The 26303-nt window shown below is 41.2% G+C and overlaps 1 protein-coding gene across 1 annotated transcript in view; it reads right to left on the reverse strand.

Moving 5' to 3' along the window:
- The window catches only part of med21 (mediator complex subunit 21), a 43447-nt gene extending 19021 nt beyond the window's left edge, over window positions 1–24426 (reverse strand). The window contains exon 1 of the mRNA XM_084701697.1: window positions 24266–24426. Within this exon, the coding sequence (XP_084557823.1) occupies window positions 24266–24307 (42 nt within the window). The 5' untranslated portion in view covers window positions 24308–24426. The remainder of the gene's footprint in view (window positions 1–24265) is intronic.
- Between the last annotated feature and the right edge of the window lie 1877 nt (window positions 24427–26303).

Consider the following 26303-nt stretch of genomic DNA (forward strand, 5'->3'; position numbering starts at 1 on the left):
ACCTGGTGGTGAGTTGGCTCCGATGGTGGGGGAGGACGCCGGTCAGGCCTGGCAGGCCCAAACGTAATGTGAGGGTCTGCTGGGAACGGCTGGCGGAACCCTCTGTCAGAAGGAGCTTCAACTCCCACCTCCGGGAGAGCTTCGATCATGTCTCGGGGGGGGGGGGCCGGGGACATTGAGTCCGAATGGGCCATGTTCCGGGCCTCCATTGTTAAAGCGGCTGACCGGAGCTGCGGCCGCAAGGCGGTCGGTTTATGTCGCGGCGGTAACCCTCGGACCCGGTGGTGGACTCCGGAGGTGAGGGATGCCGTCAAGCTGAAGAAGGAGGCCTACCGGGCTTTATTGGCTGGTAGGACTCCTGAGGCAGCTGATGTGTACCGGCAGGCCAAGCGGAACGCGGCTTTGGCGGTCGCGGAGGCAAAAACCCGGGCATGGGAGGAGTTCGGCGAGGCCATGGAGAATGACTTCCGAACGGCTTCAAAAAGGTTCTGGACCACCATCCGGTGACTCAGGAGGGGGAAGCAGTGCTCTGTCAACACTGTATACAGTGGGGACGGTGCGCTGCTGACTTCGACGGGGGACGTCCTGGATCGGTGGAAGGAATACTTTGAAGACCTCCTTAATTCCACCAACACGCTTTCCGACATGGAGGCAGAGTCTGGGGGCATCGGGGGGGGCCCTTCTATCTCTGGGGCCGAGGTCGCCGAGGTGGTTGAAAAGCTCCGCGGTGGCAGGGCCCCTGGGGTGGACGAGGTCCGCCCGGAGTTCCTTAAGGCTCTGGATGTTGTAGGGCTGTCTTGGTTGACACGACTCTGCAACATCGCGTGGACATCGGGGACAGTGCCTCTGGACTGGCAGACCGGGGTGGTGGTTCCCCTCTTTAAAAAGGGGGACCGGAGGGTGTGCTCCAACTTTAGGGGGATCACACTCCTCAGCCTCCCTGGGTAAGTCTATTCAGGGGTCCTGGAGAGGAGGGTCCGCCGGATTGTCGAACCTCGGATTCAGGAGGAGCAATGTGGTTTTCGTCCTGGCCGTGGAACAGTGGACCAGCTCTATACCCTCCGCGGAGTCCTGGAGGGTACATGGGAGTTCGCCCAACCAGTCTACACATGTTTTGTGGATTTGGAAAAGGCGTTCGACCGTGTCCCTCGGGGGCTCATGTGGGGGGTGCTCCGAGAGTACGGGGTACCGGATTCCCTGATCGGGGCTGTCCGGTCCCTGTACGACCGGTGCCAGAGTTTGGTCCGCATTGCCGGTAGTAAGTCGAACTTGTTTCCGGTGAGGGTTGGACTCCGCCAGGGCTGCCCTATGTCACCGATTCTGTTCATTACCTATATGGATTTCTAGGCGCAGCCAGGGTGTTGAGGGGGTCCGGTTTGGTGACCTCAGGATCGGGTCGCTGCTTTTTGCAGATGATGTGGTCCTGTTGGCTTCATCGGGCCGTGACCTTCAGCTCTCACTGGAGCGGTTCGCAACCGAATGTGAAGCGGCTGGGATGCGAATCAGCACCTCCAAATCTGAGGCCATGGTTATCGACCGGAAAAGGGTGGAGTGCCATCTCCGGGTCGGGGAGGAGATCCTGAACCAAGTGGAGGAGTTCAAGTATCTCGGGGTCTTGTTCACGAGTGAGGGAAGAATGGAGCGCGAGGTCGACAGGCGGATCGGTGCGGCGTCCGCAGTGATGCGGGCTCTGCATCGGTCCGTCGTGGTGAAGAAGGAGCTGAGTCGAAAGGCGAAGCTCTCTATTTACCAGTCGATCTACGTTCCTACCCTCACCTATGGTCACGAACTATGGGTAGTGACCGAAAGAACGAGATCGCGAATACAAGCGGCCGAAATGAGCTTTCTCCGCAGGGTGTCCGGGCTCTCCCTTAGAGATAGGGTGGGAAGCTCGGTCATCCGGGAGGGGCTCAGAGTAGAACCGCTGCTCCTCCGCGTCGAGAGGAGCCAGCTGAGGTGGCTCGGGCATCTGATTAGGATGCCTCCTGGACGCCTCCCTGGTGAGGTGTTCCGGGCACGTCCCACTGGGAAGAGGCCCCGGGGAAGACCCAGGAAATGCTGGAGGGACTATGTCACTCGGCTGGCCTGGGAACGCCTCGGGGTCCCCCAGGAAGAGGTGGTGGAAGTGGCCGGGGAGAGGGAAGCCTGGGCCTCCCTGCTTAGGTCGTTGTCCCCGCGACCCGATCCCCAGACAAGCGGCAGATGACGACGACGACGACGGGATTGTTAAAGACTGCACTTTGTTAGACATGCACTTAAGTTCAAGTCAAGTTCAAGTATTTTATTGTCAGGTACACAGAACAACACAAGGTCAGACTGGGCACTAAAATTTTTAAGACAAGACAACGCAAGAACCTGGCATAACATAATATATAAGTACACAGAACACACTTTACATCTATACTGAGCTTAAATAAATGAAACATCCTAAATATACAGATAGCAATGAATAATCGACTATACTAACCCTAATACTAAAACTTCCTAAATTACAGATAACAATAAGCAATACACTACACTAACCCTAAATGCACATCCAACCTATTTCAACCGTATAACCTATTCTAACCTAAGTGGAGTACAGTACAATAGTGCAAATAACTTAATTAAATGTAGTGACCACGTTAGATGTTTTATCGCTTATTACAGTAAGCTTATTTGTGTTTGTATTTTCTTTCAAACCGTACAGGATCTCGACTACTAACAGCAAACATCAGTCACGTGCTCCTGACCACAAATCAAGTTTCTCTCCCTATCCCTGTTGTGTCTAAGCTGACTGAAGCATTCCAATCAACCTCCCATGGAACAGAACATAACATTCAAACAGCCTCCTGCAAGGTCATGGGTCCTGCACAGATCTCTACCCCCCAGATGAACTCCCTTGTGATGGAACAGCTCAGTGTCATAGACTTTTTCCAAGAAACGGTACTCTAGGACAGCCACCATGCTATTTTATTAGACATACCGGTCATCATCACAAACAGAAAATGGCATGGTAAAATGCATGGTTACAAACCTGAAACTAGTGTTTGAAGTCACAGAACTATCCATATTCTTCAAACAGATTTATCAACACCTGTTTTATCTGTTAATACCCCACAGATTAAACTGGCCCTTCTAAATGTTAGATCACTAAATAACAAAACATTTCTAGTTAATGATCTGATCAAAGAAAACAACTTAGACTGCATCTGTCTAACAGAAACCTGGCTAAACAATGACACGGCAACACTAACTCTAATAGAAGCGTGTCCACCCGATTACAGCTTTCACCAAGTTTCTAGGAAATCAAAAAAAGGTGGAGGAGTCGCAGCTATTTTCTCCTCTAAACTGTTGTTCAAAATCACTGAACTAGGTGAATTCACATCATATGAATATCTTGCTATAGAGCTCAAAACCGAATCAATACTTTTTGTCATTATATATCGGCCACCCAAGCACTCGCCAATATTTATACAAGAATTCTCTGAACTATTATCACTATGTGTCACTAAATATGACAAAGTAGTTTTAAACGGAGACTTAAATATCCAAGTAAATAAAAAAGCAGACCCAAGAACTACTGAGCTCTTATATCTCCTTGACAGTTTCAATCTAATTCAACACATAACAGACCCAACACACCGGCACGGAAACACACTAGATCTAGTGATAACAACTGGACTAAATATCAATAATATTTCAATAACTGATCTACCCCTCTCAGACCACCATTATATACTTTTTAATGTGGAAATTATCCTAACAAAAAACACAAAACAATTCTTAGTCCAAAGAAGAAATTTAGACGATACAGCTATGATGAAATTTTCTGAACAATTTGCTTTATATGAGCCAATTAGTCATGATTGCTCTCTGAATGAAATGGTTGAGAACTAGCCTGACGTTGTCATACTCATAATTCTAGTCAGAATATGAGTCTGAGAACTCTCCGTTGGGCATTGACTACGGGGCGTGTTTCAAACGAGCCTGGAAAACAAATGCCTCTTCACTCAATTGGATAGACCTACAACCAATCAGAGCAACGTAATATGTTGATTGTTCAAAACAAATTCAACTTAAGCGCTCTTTTGTGACGTGGGTGATTACGTTACTGTTGATCATCTGTCCATCATCGTATAAAGCCTGCCCTGGCAATTTCATTGGTACGCCCAGATTCTGTTTTTCTGTAGTTGTTTCCCAATACGAGACCCTCCAGACCCAACTTCCCGACCAAATTTTTTTGTGGGCGGGGAGAAGTTGGGCTGGCAGCGAGGCTAGTAGAGAACATCAATGATGCACTATTATCTGTGTTAGACTCTGTTGCACCACTGAAAACCAAAAAGAGGTCCACTAGCAGAACCTCCCCATGGCTGAGAAATAAAAATGTTAGTGAAACGAAAAGAAAATGCCATGCAGCAGAGAGAAAATGGAGGAAAACAAAGATCACTATCCACTACAATATCTATAAAGATACACTAACCACTTACAACAAAACCATCCGTCTAGCGAGGAGAGAATATTTTTCCAACATTATTAGAGAAAATGCCAGAAACTCCAGAGTTCTTTTCTCCACCATTGACCAGCTGCTAAACCCTGTCCCTACCCCCCCGCCATCCTCAGCAGTTAAATGTGAAGAGCTTGCTTTGTTCTTCAGGAACAAAATAACTTTGAGCAGAGCTAGTACTAGTAATAGTGGGGTCGAAACTGACATCAGTAGATTCTACAACATAACCATGAGCACATTTACCTGTATCACACTTAGTGAACTTTCAAAAATTGTCAGTGAATCTAACTCCACAACCTCAGATATTGCTCCTATACCCACAACATTCTTTAAGCGAGTGTTTGATAGTGTCTCAGGTCCGGTGCTAGAGATTATAAACAAATCCGTTAGAACTGGCGACACACAACTATATATATCCACTGAACCCAACGATGCAACGGCCATCAATTCCATTACCAGCTGCCTGTTGGCAATAAACAAATGGATGAATGATGAACTTTCTTAAATTAAATGAAGACAAAACTGAAGTCCTACTATGTGGCCCCAAATCCAAAAGAGAGATGCTTACTAAGAATCTAGGAAGTTTAACCCCCTGGCTTAAACCAGAGGTGACAAGTCTTGGTGTAATCCTGGACTCAGATTTGAATTTCAACTCCCACATTAATAAAGTGACCAAAACTGCTTTCTTTCACCTGAGGAATATAGCAAAGGTACGACCATTCATAGACCAAAATGATGCAGAGAAGTTAATTCTTGCTTTTATATCCAGCCGGCTGGACTACTGTAACGCACTTTTCGCTGGTCTTCCCCAAAAAAACACTGAAAGACTACAGCTCATTCAAAATTCTGCAGCTAGATTATTAACCAAAACAAAAAAGGAGAGAACGCATTAGTCCTGTCCTAGCTACTTTACACTGGCTTCCTGTTACCTTCAGAATTGACTTAAAAGGTCCTATTCCTCACATACAAAGCTCTACACGGACAAGGACCTAGCTACATTGCTAACTCTCTTATAAAACTACACACCAGCTAGAACACGGCGATCATCAAATGCAGGCCTATTAGAGGTCGCCAGAAGCAGCCATAAGAAGATTGGTGATGCTGCCTTTGCCAATTACGCCCTAAAACTATGGAATAAATTACCCATAAATATCAGAGAAGCAAATACGCTAGACATTTTTAAAAGACAGCTAAAAACCTACCTTTTTACCAAAGCATTTAACTAATTTTTATCTGAGAAGGGCTTTACAACTGGTAGTAGTTATATTATTGTTTTAGCAGATTTGCTTTGCATTCCTGCAAAGATTGCGGCTTGTGTTTGACTTGCACTATTGCTTATGTGTTACATTTTATCCATTTTTGTTGAGTTATTGTATTTTGTTATTCTGTAGTTTCTATTATTATAATAATTTTACTCCGCAGATAGAGTGCGGCTTGTCTGGGTTGTTATATGTTTTAGATCTATTACTTTTATCACTTGTATTATTGTTTTTGTTGATTTTATGTAAAGCACCTTGAGCTGCAATTCCTGTATGAAATGTGCTATATAAATAAAGTCTTACTCACTTACTTTCGGAAACAGTAGTCTACTATTTCACTGAAGCATTAGCATCATGACATTAGCCTCTGTTGCCCTGGCAACACATACTACAGCGGTCTATGATGCATCCGTTTTCAATCGTTTAAATTGACATTCATCACAAATACATTTTCGTTGTAGGATTTATTTTGACATTAGATTACAAGTTAACGATTTGTGGGTGAAATTGTCATTACCTGTGGTTTCAAACCAGTTTAGCTCACTGCAATGCTGCAGCCTAGTCTAGTAGCTAACATTTCCACAGCTGTTTACAGTACTAGTTGGAAGTCAAACGGTGGCACATATTCGGCACTACCCTTACTTAAATCCAAAGTCTTTCAATGGGTGAAACTATCTGACTAGTGACTACTAACTTAAACTCCACTGCCACAGCCTAAACTTTGTCAGTCTGTTCATGAAAATAATTCATTTCAGCCTAGACCGTACAATGGAAGTAACGTTAAATCGAATTCAACCAACGCAAATCGCTACCAGGACAGTAGTAGGCTACAATTTACCGGGGCAGCTTCTCCACACAGCAGGGCTATATAGCTTTTTGCCTTGTTACTGACAATGAGCGCTACCACTGACATGTTTATCAATGAGTGTTTTTCCCCTAAATAAATGTCAAGCTTATTTACATTTTTGGGGGCATATTTTCAGTTAGCCTAGCACTATTTGAATCGCGATTCCATCTGAGATAGCTACTGCTAGTAATGTCATTGTTAAAATAAGCTTCTAAAGGTTTTTTTTTAAATTAATGAATGAATACAAAATGAGTAGGCTAAATGCCTGATGTTAACATTAATTTGCTAAATGTTTTCTGGTCAAATTTGAATAGCTCTTGGCTAGTAGTGTGCATTGAATACGTGATGTAATGTTGAATGAACACTACATTTTGTATTGCTTGAGGGAAGCTGAGGTGCAAAGAGAGAAAATAAGATGGCAATTTGTTGTTTCATTGTCTTCTGCAGGAGCAAATACATATAAAAACCCACCCATGAGTTGTGCCTGTTCATGCCCTGAACACATCCGTTACAATGGCATAGCGCTGCGTATTAGGGCCTACATCTTTTTTTTTTAATGCGCTGCGCTGGTTAGGGGGTACTTGGCTGAAAAAATATTTCAGAAGGGGTACATCACTGAAAAAAGGTTGAGAACCACTGCTCTAGGCTCTTCACATACACACCCATGTAAATCTCAGAAAAGATTTGAAAAACTCATGGAACACAGTGATATTGAAAACAGTTGAATAGATCAAAAAGCTGAATTAAAAAATAATAGTTTAGGGTTTTGTCAACACTTCAAAGTTTAAATGGTGGCTGTAGCTAAAATATTGATTTATATTAATTCAAACATAAGAGGTAGAAAGCTGAAAAGTCATAGCCTGAAACAGCTGAAATTTTTGATAGTTGAACGGTTTTAATAGCAGAAGATTTTAAGGCGCTGAAGGGTGTCACGTCAGAAATAGAAGAAGTTGAATAAAGATTCAAAGAACAATACTTGGAATGCAATAAACCTGTTTGTGCTCTTTTTTCCCCCCTTGCCCAATAAGAATCGATAAGAGAATCAATAAGGAATCAAATTGATAAGCAGAAATTGATAAGGAATCGGAAAATCAAACTTTTCCCAAACCCCGTGGGGAGGAGGGCCACAACATCATGGCCACCAACAAAACTCAGCAAGGAATGTTCTTGCTCCAGATTTAACCTATGGATATTCGGCAGCGTTGCTGCCACAACCGCAGAATAGTTTCGCTCGTATCTTTCTCCGCCGCCAGTACTGAACTACTCAAACCAGTGCATGACATTAACGTCATCGTTCTCAGCCACTCCCTCTGTTCGCTGATTAGACCTACAATTTTTTTTTTTCTGGAACCCGACTTCAGAGCCGAGCTCCCAGACCTAGTACAGAAGCAAAATCCAAATTGAGCAGAAGTACGTAGGAGGTCACAGCCAGGCTAGCTTAAAGGCCACATGGCAGGTTTATTTTTCCAACGAATTTGCGCTATTTGGTTGTTTGGTTGGTAATAAACATTTATACTTATCCATTGTATTTTATGTTGTTGGGTGTCACAAAACGTATATAATACAAAAAAGTTGCTACTTTCTGCAATTTTCTTTTTTCCCCCACAATGTATTGCATGACATCACGTTGTGGAGACGACAGCCAAAGCCCACTTTGAGACCATTGAAATCAATTAGAAATAAACACTAGGCTAGTACCAGAGAATGTCTAATATGGGCTCTGCTAGTACCATCAAAACGTGGGACATCTAATGGGAAATGTGTTTACAATGTCGGGGAAAATATTTAATTAGGTGGTCTTGGGGGGATTTTACAGGTGGGACTGGCAAGTTAGCCCATAGCTAGCCCATAGCATGATGTCTTCTACTACTACTAATACTAGAGCTAACAATGTGGATTTTTTCATAGGGCAAGTGGAAGAGAAATGTATTTGCCCCACGGGACAATAAAAAAATAATAAAAAAAAATAAAACCATGTTACTTGCACTGGCCAGCTTGCAAATACTGAGGATAGCCTACCGAGTTAGCCAATGTCGTTAGCGATGCTAGCTAACTTTAGTTTGTTAGCAGTATATAACATTTCACTGGGTCTTGCAGCTGTTTGTTTAGCAAGTCACAGTATTTCCAAGACCTGAATGTAACAGACGACACAGTAGATACGACGTGCATAGATGTGCTCGGCTGGATAGACTGTTGCACAGTACGTACTGGTATTGTATCATGCTGTGGTGTACTGGCAGCATCATCCATTTAAGCAATTCAAGACTTGCATGTATAGTAAGTAATGTCACATTAAATAATGTATTTAAACTCAAGCTTGTGTGGTGCATCGCTGTCTTCAATGCCACCGGCTAAACTTTGTCAAAAGAAAGTTTTTTAATTCCGGCACATTCAGTGAAGTTTGGCTAGCAACAGCAGCTAGGCTAGCATGCTGGTAGGACAATTCAGCTTCTCCACACAGGGCTCTAGACTGAGATCAAATGGTTGCTTTTGGCATTTTTACTGACAATGATCACTTCCAGCAAACTTCTGTTGAATTAGCCATTTCTCCCTAAATAAATATCAAGCTTATTTATGTGTTTGGGGGCATATTTTCAGTTAGCAGATGGTACTGTTCGAATCGCAATTCCATCTGAAAAATACTGCCGGTGACAACGTTGTTAGAATAGCTTGTTTCAAAGGGGGTTTGGCTTGTTTCATAATAAACTGACCCATCTGCAACCGACGCAAGCAAGCACACCCTACAATTTCCCCAGAAATGATTCATCACAAAATTGGCAAAGGGGAGACAGATCATAGGTGAGGGGGGGTGAAACGAGGGGAGACTATTAAACATATTTCACAGTAAGAGCTGTAGCCTGAAGACTGGCTTAGTGCGCTACATGCTTGCGCCAGACTGTAAAACACTGGATGGTGGCTCTGAAAAGTGAGGCCAAAAAATCTCGATTGCCCCCTAAAGGCTGACTGCAGTACTGCCATGCAAAGGCAAAAGACCGTAACTTCAATTTTGTCGATAATGATTTTTTTTCATTTTCGGAACAGTTAAGGTCTGCTTTATCATGTGGCCAAATATCTTAAATTAACTCGTCTGTTTTTCAGAGAAAATAAGGTTGTTGTCTTCACCGTAACTTCCAAAAGCCTGCTTTGTCTTTAGAAAGCCAATGCAGAATGCCGTAACATCAGTTACGGTTCTTTGCCTTTGTTTTGCGGCATTCAAAAACGTTCGAATGGAATTACGGTTTCAATTGAACTAAATACGTAACCTAGCAACAACGAACACATCTAGCATTAGCCTAGCCTACTCGCTGGCATTCAACACCAAACATCCCAAACATGAGTCGTTTGTAAGTATCTTACCCATCAAAAACACTCTTGTCTTGTGAGTCTTGTGACAGGTATCCACGTGTATGTTACATTGGCTTTTAAATACAGAGTTTATATCGTGATAAGCAACGAAGTGAGCGAAGAAACGGAAGTTACTGTATTTTGCCTTGGCATGACCACTAACGATCGACTATAGTATACTACTGTAACTTCAAAGTAGGGGTCAAAAGTGCAGTTTAAGATCAACAATTAAAAAAGATTCTAATTTAGATAATGTGTAATCACTAAAACATCAAACTGCTAGATTTCCAGTGTCCTACCTAAAATACAATTGGCAGGACAACTACTTTGAAAGTGCAAAAACTTTGAAGTCGTTTTTCTCAGTTCTACACTTCGGCGAGTTACGGTCTTTTGCCTTGGTATGGCAGACTACAGGTCTTAAGTCCAGCCCCCTCCATGTTAGCGGATGTGCCAAACCAAAAAAATCACCTCAAATGATTTTTTCCCATAAATAGGTTCTGTAATTTAAGGTAGTTCTCATCCGCTGATGTCTGTTCAAGTGCTCATTTTTCTCATCAGTTTGTTTTCAATTCCTGCTACCAGACCAGCTGAATGCCTTCTACACTCGCTTTGAGAGGGACAGTGACCCCCCTGCAGTGGAGTTACCTGAAGGCCAAGCCAGTGGTGTGCATACATTAACTGTAGCTGAGGTGAGGCTTTGCTTCCAAAAGACCAACCCTCGCGAGGCACCTGGCCCAGATGGTATATCAGGTATATCAGAGGGCCCTCAGGGGCTGTGCTGACCAGCTAGCAGGGGTCTTCAGTGACATCTTCAACCTCTCCCTCAGCCTGTCAATACTCCCCACCTTCTTCAAGAGGACCACCATCATCCCTATGCCCAACAACACCAAGGTCACCTGCATGAATGACTATCGCTCGATAGCACTGACCTCTGTCATCATGAAGTGCTTAGAGCGGCTAGTCAAATAATTCATTTGCTCCTTGCTACCTCCCACCCTGGACTCTTAGTTAAGCAATTAACAAAGAGTTCAGAAAAGGCTTATTTGATATGGAGAAAAAAAACGATTCAAGCCTAACATTTTGCAATAGCCTACATAGAGTAACTATATAACTGTTTATACCATATTGAAGAGGAGAACTAGGGGATTTTTATGATGTAAATAAATATATGATTACTTATGCAAATCATATTTTATCAAGGTGGTTTTAGGCAGCCATTTTTTACAAAAAACGTTTCCATCCACCATACCTCATCAGACAACTTAATTTTTAACCTCTTTAATTACGAGATAGAGAAAAACTTTGAGCAGGTGGAATATCCACAAATCTGTGGGCAATGTAGAACAGAAAACAGATTAGAAATATCATATTTTGATTAAAAGTTATGACCATTCTAGCGACTAGTGGAGACATAGGGGAAACCGGAATTATCCTCCCCCAAAAGTAGCTAGCGCTATGGCTGGATACTCCTCTCGATAACTAAAAAACGTTCGAGATTCTTCCACAGTAGACCGAATTGGCCAAGCAAGGCATGTACATTTAGCTTACAATGTACATAATCTAGCTAGTTAATGTTGTTTTTCCAAGTTTTTTAGAAATCTGCTCAAATCGAAGCTAAACAATGCTACTACCGTCATAGCTGCCTGTCACAAACAGCCAAGCCGGACACGTCATTCTTTCCTGAAAAAACTCGCGTCACTGGCACAAACAAATTCTTCGTAAGGAAAAAGTTTAGACTTTTAATTGACATTATTGACAACACATATTAAGAAACTTGTCTTTACTCATAATATCGTCTCCGATTTCAATTCGAAGCTGTAAATCTAACACTGTAGGCAATCTCCCATTGTCTCCGCTCTGGCTCCGCCTCGGAAAACAATGGCTGCCGTTGCTGACGATGTATTTATTTCCCCCTCCCAGTAACCCCTTAACAAATGGTATGTGCTTTGAGCTTAAGTTGTCATGAGTATCTGGCAGTTTTCAGAAATAAAATCGGTGATTGGATGGCAAAGATATTAAGGCGGGAACCATGGGAATTTTATTTCCCATATTTGAATGGTCCGGCAGGAAAGGGTTACAAACGCGTTGTGTTACAGTAAGCATATCTACAGGGGAGCATGTTGTTGGTTATCATGATTACAAAACCTTGTCACCATGCATGTGTGTAGTGTACACAAAAATGGCAAATAAAAGATTCCATCAATCCATATTCTAAAAGGCTAAAGAATATAAATATATGATATCATAGTGCTATAGTTGTTTAGTCTATATACACGTAGCTTAGCGACCCTAAGCTACGGGAATCGGGAGATTGCCTGAACGGCCGGTCAAACGGCCGAGGCATAATACAAAAAATGTATTTATAATAATAAAGTCGTAGGCCGGTCTGCGTTTCAAAGTCCTGGGCCGTTTTCCAGTCCCAGTCCAAATCTGTAAGCCTATGTATTTTTGTAAAAATGTTTTCAGTTGATTTTAATACAACTGTCAGATGACTATTTGGTCAACATTTGGCCATAAATAGGCCTGCTATGTTGTGTGTTGCTCTGATAACTTAAAGCGATGGCCTATATATTTTTTATGATATCGGGTAACTTAATATTAATAATATATCTGACCCCTAGGCTACAGTTCTTACTTTGAAATATGTTTAATGGTGGCCACTCCTTTCAAACCCCTTACGTATCATCTGTCTCCCCTTTGCCGATTTTGTGATGGGAATTGGGGAACGAAAACACTTGTAGGTGTGTCTCGTGAATTACCAAGCGTCCATTGGTAGCGCATGACTCAAATATTTGCTTTGCCGATCCGTCCATGACCCATCTGCATTCCACACTGCCTCTTTTGTGTGACTCACACATTTTGAAATTCATTTCAGCTTTCAGCTTGCAGGTATTTTCTCATTTCTAGATTTTCAGCAATAATTAAAAAAAATATATATAAAAAAACGTTCAGCTCCTTCAGGAGATGTGTGTTGTGTTTTGGTATTTCTCCCTTTTATACTTTAATTTTTTGGGGGGGTTTTTGTGCAAATTATTCTCCTTTTAAAAGTAATGGTAAATCCTTTCAAATCATTAAAAAAGCTTCCTCTTTCAAACTTAACTACTTCAGCATACTTTCAGATAGAGACACCATTCAACCTTTAAAATGTTCACAAGACATTCAGCTTATAACTTTCTACTAAATGTTCACTATTTTCAGCTTTTTTAGCATGGTCAGCTATCCCCATTCAGGTTTTCAGCATTCTCACTGCTCTTTCGCAGGAACAGCCTTTTCTAGTTGTGAGAATGCTGTTAAGCATCACTATTGCTTTTCAACTTCTCAGTTCTTCCGCCGTTTTATGGCCTTTAACTAGTCGTGCATACTTTCACCGATTCCTACAATTTTGGTATCAAAACGTTCAGCTCCTTCAGGAGATGATGGCTATGTCTTCTGGTATTTCTCACTTTTATACTTTTTAAAGAATTAAGGTTTTTGTGCAAATTAAACATTTAGCTCCTTCTAGATAGTTATGATTGAGCAGCCAGCAGAGTGGCACACTGCTGGCTGCTCTTTTTCTGATATTCAACTAAATTGACAAACAAATTCCTCTGACATATAGTTTAACTTACAGAAACAAGTTATACCTTAATGTAGGAAAACGTCCTCTTTCAGCCAATGTAACTACTAAAGTGCTCACATTTACAGATTTTCAGCTTTGAGCCTTGAAGCGAGAGCAGCCTTTCAGATTCTCTCACTAACTTCAATGGAGAGGTGGGCAAAATTCGTCAGAGAATTTCGAAAGTAGACGTGTTTTTAAACTGCCGGTAGAGTCGTATTTCCGCACAGACATATAAAGGACATGTCTGGTTTCGGGAGAATCTTGGGTCTCAGAAAATATCCTTATATTTTGGATTGGGCGTATAGTTTTGCGTCTAGGTTAACTTGTTTGAGGTGTGGATGCTACCTAAATGTGTCATTCTCTCTGCCCAGCTCATTAGCGAGTACAGCTGCTCCATTGCAGTGGCAACCAAACAGACACGCACCATGAAAGCAGAATTGGGTAACGTTTTGGAAACTGCAAAAAGAGTTGTATTTCTGACCGCACAGACACATATAGGATATCAATGGTTTCGGCAGAGTCTTGGGTCTCGGAAAATATCCGTATTTTTCGGATTGGACGTGTAGTTTTGCGTCTAGGTTAACTTGTTTGAGGTATGGATGCTAGGCAAATTTCTGTTATTCGCACGCATGTTCACGCATTATAAGTTTCTCCTCCGTCTTGAACCTGAAACCTAGATTCTATTTAAAAATGTTGCCAGTCTGTTGCCAATGACCAATGGTTGCTACGTTTTCCAGCAAGTTCAAGTCATTCCAGTGTTGTCCTCTTACCTTCAAATTCGTTCAACCCAGATTTAAGCAACTGGTTTTCTGCTAGGTTCACATTTTCCTGCAGCTCATCTTTCTGAAATGTTCCCCTTTTTAACATACATTTCAGGCCTTTTGAAACTCCAGAAAATATTTTTTCGCTAAATGTTCACATTTTTATGCATTGTTTCTCTTCATTCAGTTTTTTTTCACTTTGTTTTGCATTTTTCTTCTCTTTCCTGTAGTTTTATGCCTTCGTCCAGCCACTATTTAAAATACCTTTTCGATCGCTTTGAAGCTTCAACTTATAACTTTCTAAAGAATTTCATAATTTTCAGCTTATTTAGCATGGTCAGCTATCCCCATTCAGGTTTTCAGCATTCTCACTGCTGTTTCACAGGAACAGCCTTTTCTAGTTATTATTATTATTTCTTTTTGCCCCCCTAAAACTTTGTCAATATTTGGACTACATACACAATGCCTGTGTCAAAAAGTTTGTCTTGGTCTCCATTGAGTTGCTTCTATTTGGATTTACATTCCGTTGCACAGTTTAGGAGGTTACTAAGTTTTTGCGGGGACAAAGTGCCTTTTGTCGACGAAGGGTAATCTGTGCTAGCTACGCACCACGTCAACACACGTTAGCAACGACGCATGGATACAACGTGATAGACTTTCTAGCTCACAAATTGGAGCTTGGATTACCAGTGAAAAATACCACCCACAAAAAAATCACAACCATTTGGTTGTGTAGAGAAAGCGATTTCGAGTGGAACTGCAATCTCGCATTTTTGATTTAGGTCGTGAAATTTGAGCGAGTGCAGGTCGCCCCTGAGACCGCCTCGTCTTTTAGGCGGCAGCCATGCTAGAAAGCGTCATAGTTGTATTTTTTGTAGCTGGCTAATTTTATAGTTCAATTTTACACGAAAAAACTGAAAGAGGGAAATGTTATGACGATATGACTATTGTGAAAACAGCCAGGTGGTGAGATTTTAATATAGATTGCTGTAAAAACGTTGATTTGTTTGCTACGTGAGAGGCTGTCAGCCTCCATTGACGATTGCGGCAGCAACAACAGTGTTGTCAACAGTGTTGTCACACAGTCAACTGTCGATCTGCGTCTGGTGAGTATTTTCTTAATTTCGTACCAGGGTCAATTCTACATCTAAATGGACAGCAGTGTTTTAAAGATATGGCGATTGCTAAGACAGCCAGCGCGTCAGCATAGTTTGTTATTTGTGTAAAACTTAGAATTTGAGTGAGACTGCGTCTTGTTTTGACGTTAGCCACAGAGTCACAGACTCGGCTCGCTACACTGGCAGTGTAGCAGGCTACAGTATTGTCTTCAATGCCACAGCTATAGCTAAACTTTATTATGTCTTATTACACGGCTGTTCTTAATGCTGTAGAATGCTCCATTCACTTAAATGGGGCTTCCCAACGTTCTGCGGTGAACAATTTTCTCATATTTGACCGTTGCTATGCATATTTGACCGTTGTCAAGGGAAGTGGCATTTTTGCCTCGGATTCACGTCTTTCGTAGCACTCCGCAAGTAGTCCAGTAACTTTTCAACCCCAGCGTACTCTGTTGCTTAGCGACGCCAGCTGATTTGAAGCCTAAATAATGCTCAAAGTCTATGAAGTTCAACGTCTTTGGCGAACTATTTCTCTGCTGATCAAAAATACGAATGGCAACAAATACATTGTAAAAAGACACACTTAAGTTATTTTTGTTGGCAAGTAGCCGTGTATAGCGGCGTAACAATGACTTGGCGGGCCCGAGTGCAGATCTCACCAACGGGCCCCTTAACCGACCTATTGTCAGGCAAAATTATTGATTGTTGATCTTAGAGATCTCACGTTCATGAACTCGCTCATAATTTTGGTGAACGTGAACTGAACGTAGCCTACTGTATTAGGCTACTGCCTGATGAACGATACTGTGCAGTGGACGCACTCATTCTGGTGTCTGTGAATGGCACGTTCACTCTTTTTAATTTTGTTTAATAAGGTGACAGATTTCTAGAGACTTCCAGGCTAAAAACACACCGTTAACAGTCTTGTGTCCAGGGTTACCCAATCTGTCAATTGCCGCTTGTGCTTTCTTTCTTTCTTCTACTGTCTATGCATGGCAAGTGTGAAAACGCAGAATTGCGTAGAGGCAGAGAGCGGTACTGCAGACGGCAGCCACATATTGAAAAAAAGATCTGAACTAACCTAGTTCATTATTTGGAGCTTTGAACTTAGTTCAACATTTTGAATTATGAACTATGAACTGAACTAGTCTATAAGTTCAAGTTCAAGTTTATTATCATTTACTCAAACAGCATTTATCAGTAATGATATTCTTTTTGCTCAATGTCCATTCAATTTAAAGAATAAATAAATTAAATACTGGAGAATGGAGAAAAAGGGTAGGAAAAAGAGAAAAATTGTAGTGCAAAAAGATTTTTCAAGGACAGTTCAGCATCCTGATGGCATGTGGGTATAAGCAACACTGCTTATTACAATACACATTGTGAATTGATTGGTGCCTATCTAGCTTTAGCTATTTTCCAACAACATCCTGCACATTGTTTTCAATATCTAACCTGGCTGCTGCCTTATGCCTATACGTGCATTTAATTATGTTTAATAGCCATGTCTAAATGCTTTCAATAGGCTATACCAGACAGTAAACATTAGCCTACCCTGGTGGCTGAGTTTCACTCATTGCTGTTGGGCTGGGGGTCAGACGTAGCGTCCTCTTGAACACCTCGCCACAAATCCAAATGAAGATAATTTTGCCAGCTTTGCCACCCTTTAATCCTGCTCTTTGCATTTGTGCCGCTTCCTGCAGCCACTTTTGTGTTTTTTAAAGAAGGGCATGATGGGGTAGCCTACTTACCGCAATTACTCAACACGCAATGCAACACAACAGGATGGCAAACAATCACAACGTGTGGGTGGGCTATAAAATCGTTGACAACATATTACCCAGACAATATTACTTAATAAAAACGAGATTTGTTTCATTCAGCAAAAGGCAAATGAGGCCAAATGAATTATTTGTTGTTGTTAAGACTGACTATTGTTAAAATGTTTATTGGGCAGATGAGAATAACCATAATTGAGAAATGTTTGCGAATTGATCGGACTGGATCATATGTTAACCTTTCTGTGATTTATGCGGAGCGAGGGGCCCGGTCAGTTCTTCAGGTTGAGTTCTCACTTGAGATCGAGGACGGGCCCCCTTTCGCCACGGGCCCTAGTGCAGCTGCACTCCCTATAGTTACGCCACTGGCCGTGTAATAAGCGGGATAATGTATAGAATGCCGGTCATTATCGGGAAAATAAGCCCCTTCATGGCGGAACAAAACTGAAGAAAATTCTGCTTTGCGTCGTGCCTAACAACTCCCCTTACCTGTTCTAAAATCAACGCAAACCACGGCCTCTTGGGGCTTATTGCTTAATTATCCCTTACAAAAGAAACATTCTAATTTCCTGCGCTTTCAAACAATCAGTGGAGAGTGGATAGCAACGGCAGCTAGCTTGCCTCTAGCAAACTGCTTTTGAATTAGCCATGTCCCCCTAAATTAATATCGAACTTATTTACGTTTTGGGAGGCTTATTTTCAGTTAGCAGACGGTACTATTTGAATCGAATTCCATCTGAAATACTGCCAGTGACAACGTTGTTACAGTAGCTTGTTTCAAGAGGTGTTCTTAATGAAATATGCAATATGAGTAGGATAAATGCTTGAAAATATCACTAGAAGGGAAAACGGACCCACCTGCATCTGAAGCAAGCAAGCACACCCTACAATTTCCACAGAAATTGTACCCTCTCTAGTTGCTCTTGTAAGTGCACCAGATTGGTGCCAATCATTGCCATGTCTGCATTGTAATGCACAACTTTGCCTCCTTCTTATAAAACAACATGGATCCAAACAACTTTAGCCAATGCAACCTCTTATGTCAGTGTTGCTTTACGAACAGCCTACTAGCCTACCATATAGAATAATACTAGAATAATAGCATATCGGATTATCAAAAATGGTTAAGTGCGTGTGTGTGTGTTGTCATGTAGGTTATAGACTGATTTTCTTGGCTTGCATCCATGAAATATGTACTGTAATGTTATACCTACTACCAGTAGCAGACAGACCATCGGTAGCGCCATGTTTATTTTACATAAAGCTCCAAAAACAATTGAGAGCCCCCCCGACGGGTATTTCGCACACAGCTAATATGCTAATTTTTAACACAGTTTGGTAAAAAAAAAAAAGATATATATATCTTGAGTGTTTCATGTACCCATTTATCAATAGTCGTGTTTAACCTGCCATATGGCCTTAAACCAAACAACGTCAATAAAGGCACTGCACTCCGTTGGATTTTAAAAAGACACCTGCATAATATGAACTTGAATGAGAAGTCGGACGGAATTTTTCTACCCCAACATTGAGAGGTATGCCAATCTCACGCCAAACTTTTGATAAAACTTGATAGCCCTGAAAACCATTCTAACGGATACACAAATAGGCATACACACATACACAGACAGATTCCTGGCATTATCACAAGACAGTGGCGGCGGCACAGGGGGGGCTGTCACCCCTCCGAAAAATATTTTGGGGGGGCGTCGCCCCCCTCAATAAAATCCACTGTAAATGTTTAGAGAAATTCACGGCGTGCTGCACTGCCGCGGAAAACGCTGTGTCCTTGTTCACTTTCGTGTTGTGAACTCCTCTGGACCTTCCCGATGTGCAGAGGAGTCATGTGATTGGCAACGCACCAAATATGGCACTTGAATCTGTCGGCGTCTGTCAGAGCCCCTCGGAAACTCTCAGGAAAAGTAAAAAATTCCCAGAGGCCAGCGCCGTCCGGGAAAGTTTTAGCCATGCCCATCATGCTTACATGGCTCCGAAAAGGAAATCTACAGCAGATCTCTCCGTGATATCATGATTACTACATGGACGGAAATCTCGGAGTATGATTTGTCTCCCCCAATAAATCCCTGTAAACATAATTATTTACATTTTCATAACATTAATAATACACAATGAAAGCGTTTTGCTGATTATGGACACCATGGCGCTTTTGTAAAACTTTTAAAAGATTGCGAACCCCGCCCTTGGTCCCACAATGGACAATTGATCCACAGCCGCCTCAGTGATGCAGGTGCGTGTGTGAAAATCTGACAGAATCTGTTTGTGTCATTGGTGGCTGATGTCCAGTAAGTAGTTGTAACAAAGGATTGGTTTTGGCAATTTATTCCTACCACTCAATACAATAAAACATTCAGAACTGTCACACTTTTCCCTGCATTGGTCATGTTAGCTAGTTAGTTAAGTAACATCACCTGCTTTTTGAATTAGAGTCAGTGAGAGAATCTAGCAATGCAGTAGTAGTGTTCCTTATCTGGCAAGGTGACTGCAAAGTGTCTACCATCTGAAATGTACGTAGCTAACGTGAGGTTAATCCAGTTAATCGCACCATAGCGATTTCACTTTGTATTGGCAGGGTTTACTTGGTTGGATTCACACATACTAGCTGCATTTGCATAGCTAGCGAACTAAGAGCAAACATTAGCTAGCACCTATTCCATTTATGTGGCGTCGTCAAAAGATGGACATTTTTCTATCGTCTGTTTAATCCAAGATCAGCATGGATATTGTAGTTCTTCGAAATCCCTTTGCCATGGTTAGCGATACTGAACAGAACTACACTATATTCTACCATTGTCATAATTATCTTAAATGGTTTCGTTGCAAAAGCAAAATTGTCAGTCTAGGGACTTGAAGCACACGATCTGGAGTAAACTGGCGATAGCAAAGATGATGGCAAATACCTCACAAACGGAATTGGTGCTAGCTAGCTCTGCAAATTCAGCTATTCTGGGAAGCCAGCCAATATAAAACCAAAACATGAATTATATTAAAATGACACTCATACAGCTGTCAATCCTTGTCAATGCAATCCGTTTCACCTTTCCTAGCTGACTGTCTAGCAGGTAGATCAAAGCCTATTCTTTAAGAATGGTAATACACGATAGAAGCCCATCACCTACTGTAAATAACCTGCACATTTTGTGTGTGGTAGAAAAATAACCCATTTTTCAGGACACCAAAACGCAAAGTAAAAACCCTAGTGGCCTATCTCAAAGACTTGTTGATAAAATGTCACTGGGTTCGAAAACTACAAAAAAGCAGTTGAGAAGTTTGACAGTCACGAGGGGGCAGTAGCACATAAGGAAGCCAGCTTGAAGTGCTCTGCCATTGCCGGACAATCCATTGAAAGTCAACTAAATTCCCAGATCGTAGAAAAACAGCAGCTACATCGGAATGGCCTCCTAAAACAACTGTCAGCCTTGAAGTTTTTGCTCCTAGATGCTGCCAATGGCGAGGACGTAGCAGGGAGCATAGAGGAAGTCACAGCCGCTGTCTTTGGGAAAGACCTGGACCCTCCCAAGCTGGCACGCCACCTCTCCATGCTTCCCGACGTCATCGAGCAGGCGCTCCCCGGGGTAAAGAAGGTGATGAGCATCAGAACTATCTGTTCTGCAATGGCCACACCGCTCTACATTTTCACAGATTCAAACTACTCAGACTGTACATAACCGTTCCCATCACATCTGCAACATCAGAGAGGGCATTCTCATCGCTGAAGAGACTCCTGACACACTTCCGCTCCACAATGACCAAACAACGACTCAACAACTGTATGATGCTACATGTGCACAAGGACATTGTAGATAGCATGGATCTGACAGCCATTACGGCTGATTTTGCATCGGTGAATGAAGAGAGAATGCGATACTTTGGAAAGTGACCATGAAACTAGTAGCTATAGAAGATTTAACATGTAAAAATAGGGCTGCACGATTATGGCCAAAATGATAATCACGATTATTTTGATCAATATTGAGATCACGATTAATTATCACGATTATTTGTTGATTTTAACACAATCAAATTTTATTGTCACAATGCATTGTACCTGCATAATGGATGTGAATAAAACTCAAAATATACCATCAATAAAAAACAAATACATAGGGCTCGACATTAAGGCTTGTTTGCTTGTCCGGGATAAGTGGATTTTTTTGTAGGGCAAGTGGAAGAGAAATGTACTTGCCCCACTAGACAATTTAAAACTCACACAAAATAAAATGCCACGTTACTTCATGTTATGTTCCACTCATTACGTTTATTTTACCGATTTTATTTTACCGAATTCTGCATTAGCAAAACACAGATCTGTGTTCACTCGAGTGGCTTAGTCCCAAGATCTCTACAGACCTTGCAGCTAATTTAATGCTCAACAATTGAACGGGGGCTTATTACTTGAAGGAGGAATTTGAAAACTGTGCCTAGCTTAAGTAGGCTAATGGCTAGTAGAACATAACATTTCAGAATAATTTCAGTAAATCAAGCAGCGCTGCAAGACCCAGTTAAATGTTATACAGCTAGCAAACTAACGTTAGCTAGCATCGCTAACGACATTGGCTAACCCAACTTCGATCTATCCTCTGTTGCAAGCTATCTAAACTCATACTGTATCTAAAATAAGGCTTTAGGGATTTGCGAAGGCAGGTCACAGGTAGTTTTTTTTGTTTTCTTTGTTAAGATAGCAGCCTTATGACCGACTGCTATCTGTTGCAGAATTTTTCCTCACGTTACTCTTGTGTGTAACCGTCTACATCTAGATACTGAGCTGCATGGTGCAGGGAACAACTCTGACTGGCTCATGGAGGCACGTGATCACACTTTAGGTGTATTCGACTCCATGCAGCGCCACAGCCGGCTGCAGCCTGCAGATTGGAGAAAAAGTTTACCATAGCCCAATACATAAAATGACAAATTTTCCGACTTAAGGAGACGTTTATAACTCCTCCCCGACAGCAAACGGCAACTCTCGCTGGTTGTTTCATGCAGCCACAGCCGATGTCGAACGCACCCATTGGTTTACGGAACGCTAGATTGGCTTTGCAAAAAAAAAAAATGATAGGGAGCATCCTATGAACGGAATGACGCATTTTAAATATCGCTCGATCACGCAAATTTGATCGTGGGAAGCCGAAATCGAGATCTTGATTAAAATTTGATTAAATCGTGCAGCCCTATGTAGAAACATTCTTTATTCTTACGCACATTGTGCATATTAGTATGTATATAATATCTACATACCATGTACGTGCATGTGGTTTTTTTCTTTCTTCAGTTTTGTATTTATTTTAGTATAAAGGTTAGTTTACGTCTATTGCACTTTAACATGTGACGTAATTATAAGACCTACCGGCGCTGTGCAACTCATTTCTAATAAAGGAGTTATTTGTAAGTGTTGAAAGCGTGTGGTGAGTTGACTATTTGAACTATCTAGTCCAGGGGTGTCAAACTAATTTTATTTAAGGGGCCACATACTGCCCACTTTGATCTCAAGTGGGCCAGACCAGTAAAATCATAGCATAATAACACATAACTACAATATCTCGATGTCTAAATCATTGGCGAAGGTTTTAGATGATAAATCCTATTTTAAGGTCTTTCTATAGTAAACTATAAATATAAAGACCAAAAACTCAAACATCAGCCCACTGTTTATCTGCCCTCTGCTGATTCCCTTGCTTTGTGACGCGTTTGACGTCAAACGCGTCGCAAAGCGTGCAGCAAGCACTGCTGCCTGTGGCAATGAGAGCTTCTGCCTCCGGAGCAGACATCGCATTTACGCTGTTTTTGAAGCAATTACTTGATCGATTAAAAAAAAATACAAAACGTTTGTACTCATAAACCTCCATATTCTTAATAGACATTTGGATTCTGAATAGCAGTTACTTTTATAGAAATGCATTTCTGTAACTTTGCCAAGACATCAGACGGGCCGCCTAGCTGGACGCCCTGTTTGACACTGATCTAGTCAAATGTGTTAGAAACAATAAAGAACAGGAACATGTTAGTAGAAGGCTTTATCATCGGCATAACGGTAAACATAACAAATCAAAAACGAGCAGAACCGAATTATGAACGACGAAACTGTAAACAAACGCAACGCAAAAAATTGAACTGTTGCCCATACCAGGATTTTACAAGTCGAATCTGAAAACGAAAACAAGATCATTGTTAAAGCACTTGCTGTCCTCAGTGTCACATGCATGGGTCAGTTTATTTTCGCGACTATCACACACCCTTCTCCAGAGAATGTAAGAGAAAAGTAGCTAAGTGTATAATGAAATTATGCCCCCTAAAATGCAGGAAATAGCGTTTCAGAGGGTCTAGATTTTTTTTTAAATTGCGGGGCTAAAATATCTCGCCCCTCCATCACAAAAACCTTGCGCCTCTGCAAGAAATTTTTTGGTCATGATACGCGGAGCAGGCAAAGTTGCTGTAAATCGTCGTTAAACCTACTGATCTTTCGAAATTTGTATTACCGCTAGCTCCACAATATTATCATTACACTTGAAAACAAAGTCGTTTAAACATTCAAGTTCGCTTATTAGAAATTGTGAAAATGAAGACGGACACAAAACACCGAAACACGACATTGCTTTTAAATGAGCAGCCAAAACATCACGATCTCCAGTAGTAAAATGTAAAACGCTATATTACAGTAGTAGTCTGGCTTTTACGTGAAATGTGTCTATTTGGCCGTACTTTTAACGAATTTTGTGAAGGCATGGGGAACATCTCAAGTGCTATGAAAAATATATGGATTGGCTGACCTTTCGGTAGCAGAATGGAGTAGTACTTTACTAACCTACTACCCGGCGCAAGTACTGCCCTGTGTCTGACGGTTCTTGCTACAGTGTTGATGCTCCTGTACTGTACTTTAGCTAATCTGCACATTAAATTTGCTTTTACGTAGCTCTATTTATCCAGCTAAAAACACAATCATTAGGCCTAGCTACGCATTAAGCAAGCTAACTAAAGCAATATAGATATTCGATTAATACCCAACAACAATTGAATGAACACCATGAAAATACCATGAGTAAAACAAACATCTGTACCGAATTAACAGCATCTTGAAGTTGTGTTAGTCTGTCCGCCATTTTGGAGAAAATGTGAGTTTCCTTGGAAAGACGTAGCCTAATGTGGTTTGAGTTCTTTCTTCTTTTTTTTTGCAGTTGGCATCCACGTAGTGTATTTCTTCTTCTTTCCGTGTTATGGCATGTTGCAACGAATGTTTAAGAGGTGCATCACTGCCACCTACTTTTCGGGAGTAAGAAGCCGGTTATGGAGGACGAAACCTGCCAAAATAAAAAAATGAATGAATAAAAAAATGTATGAATAAAAGTATTTATACATAAAAATATATACATTTATAAAAATAAATGTGTGAAAAAATATGAATTACGTATTTATTTATTTACATGGCCATGTATTTCTGTATTTATTCATTTTATTTCTGTGTCCATTTATTTTTATATGTATTTATTTATTTCTGTATTTCCTTGTCCTTAAGCTAATGAGGCAAGCTGTCAATCAATGTATGTCACGGTGTCACCTTAACCCCATTGAATGTGCACAGGGAGAAATGGCTTGAGTTGCCTGCCTTGTTGTAGCAAGTTTAGCAAATGGTTGTCACACATATATTAAATGTTGTTAATATAGTTTATTCCCATTATTTTAAAACAGATTAGATTTTCCTAAAAACGTTCATGACACAATGGCAAATATATTATGTTAAGTGCGAGCATAGATTGTCTATCTGCAGCAAAGACGAAGATTCATACTTTAAATGTTTACCATAATAGGAAATTATATATATTTAAATTATATTAATCTTGCCTTCAGAAGCTTTTGTTAAAACACACCCATTATTCTTTTTTTGATTGTGTCATCAAGCCAGACTGCTTTTGTGGGACAATAAAGGTCCTCAGTGATTATGTTTCACCTACACTTACATCTGATGGAAACGTCTTGTAGCCTAGGCTATATGGTTCTGTGAATATGCCCGTTTCAGAGGCAAATGTTCAATAAAGTATATTTTAGACACAGTTCTCAAGCTTTTATTTATTACATTATTACCATGTCTTGTCAGATCACGTTATATCCATTAATTGGTGGCCAAGCCGCGAAGCGGCGAGTTTCTACCTTTTCTTTACTATTAAGTGTTTCTACCTTTTCTTTACTATTATTGGTGGCCAAGCGGCGAAGCCACGTTGGTGTTTCTACCTTTTCTTTACTATTATTATTATTGGTGGCCAAGCCGCAAAGCGGCGAAGCCACTTAAGTGTTTCTACCTTTTCTTTATTATTATTGGGTGTGCTTTGCCTTCGGCAAGGGCACAACCATTGTTATCTCGCATATTTATTATAATTGTGAGAATGCTGTTAAGCATCACTATTGTTTTCCTGTTTCTCTTTCTTATTATTGTTGGAATGCTGCTTCAGCATTCCAAGTATTGTTCTTTGAATCTGTATTCAACTTATTGGGTGTGCTTTGCCTTCGGCAAGGGCACAACCATTGTTATCTCACATATATATATGATTATTATGATTCTTTTCCTACCCCTAAAACGTTGTCAATATTTGGACTACATACACAATGCCTGTGTCAAAATGTTTGTCTTGGTCTCGATTGAGTTGCTTGTATTGGGATTTACATTCCATTGCACAGTTTAGGAGGTTACAACGTTTTTGTGGCAACTAAGTGCCTTTAGTCGACAAAGGGTAATCTGTGCTAGCTACGTCACCACGTCAACACACGTTAGCAATGACGCATGGATACAACGTGATAAAGATGTTCTAGTACACAAATTGGAGCTTGGATTATGAGTGAAAAATACCACCCCAAAAAAATCTCAACCATTGGACTTTGTTAAGAAAGCGATTTCGATTGGAACTGCAATCTCGGATTTTTGAGTTAGGTTGTGAAAGTCTTACTAATTTGAGCGAGTGCGGGTTGCCCGTGAGACTGCCTAGTCTTTTAGGCAGCAGCCACGATAAGCGTCATAGTAGTACCGTATTTACGTAATTTTATAGTTCAATTTTACACGAAAAAACAGAAAGATGGAAATATTATGTCAATATGACTATTGTGAAG

Source organism: Hypomesus nipponensis, chromosome 7 (assembly GCF_054491055.1).
Source record: "Hypomesus nipponensis isolate SF chromosome 7, ASM5449105v1, whole genome shotgun sequence".
NCBI classification, from domain to species: Eukaryota; Metazoa; Chordata; class Actinopteri; order Osmeriformes; family Osmeridae; genus Hypomesus; species Hypomesus nipponensis.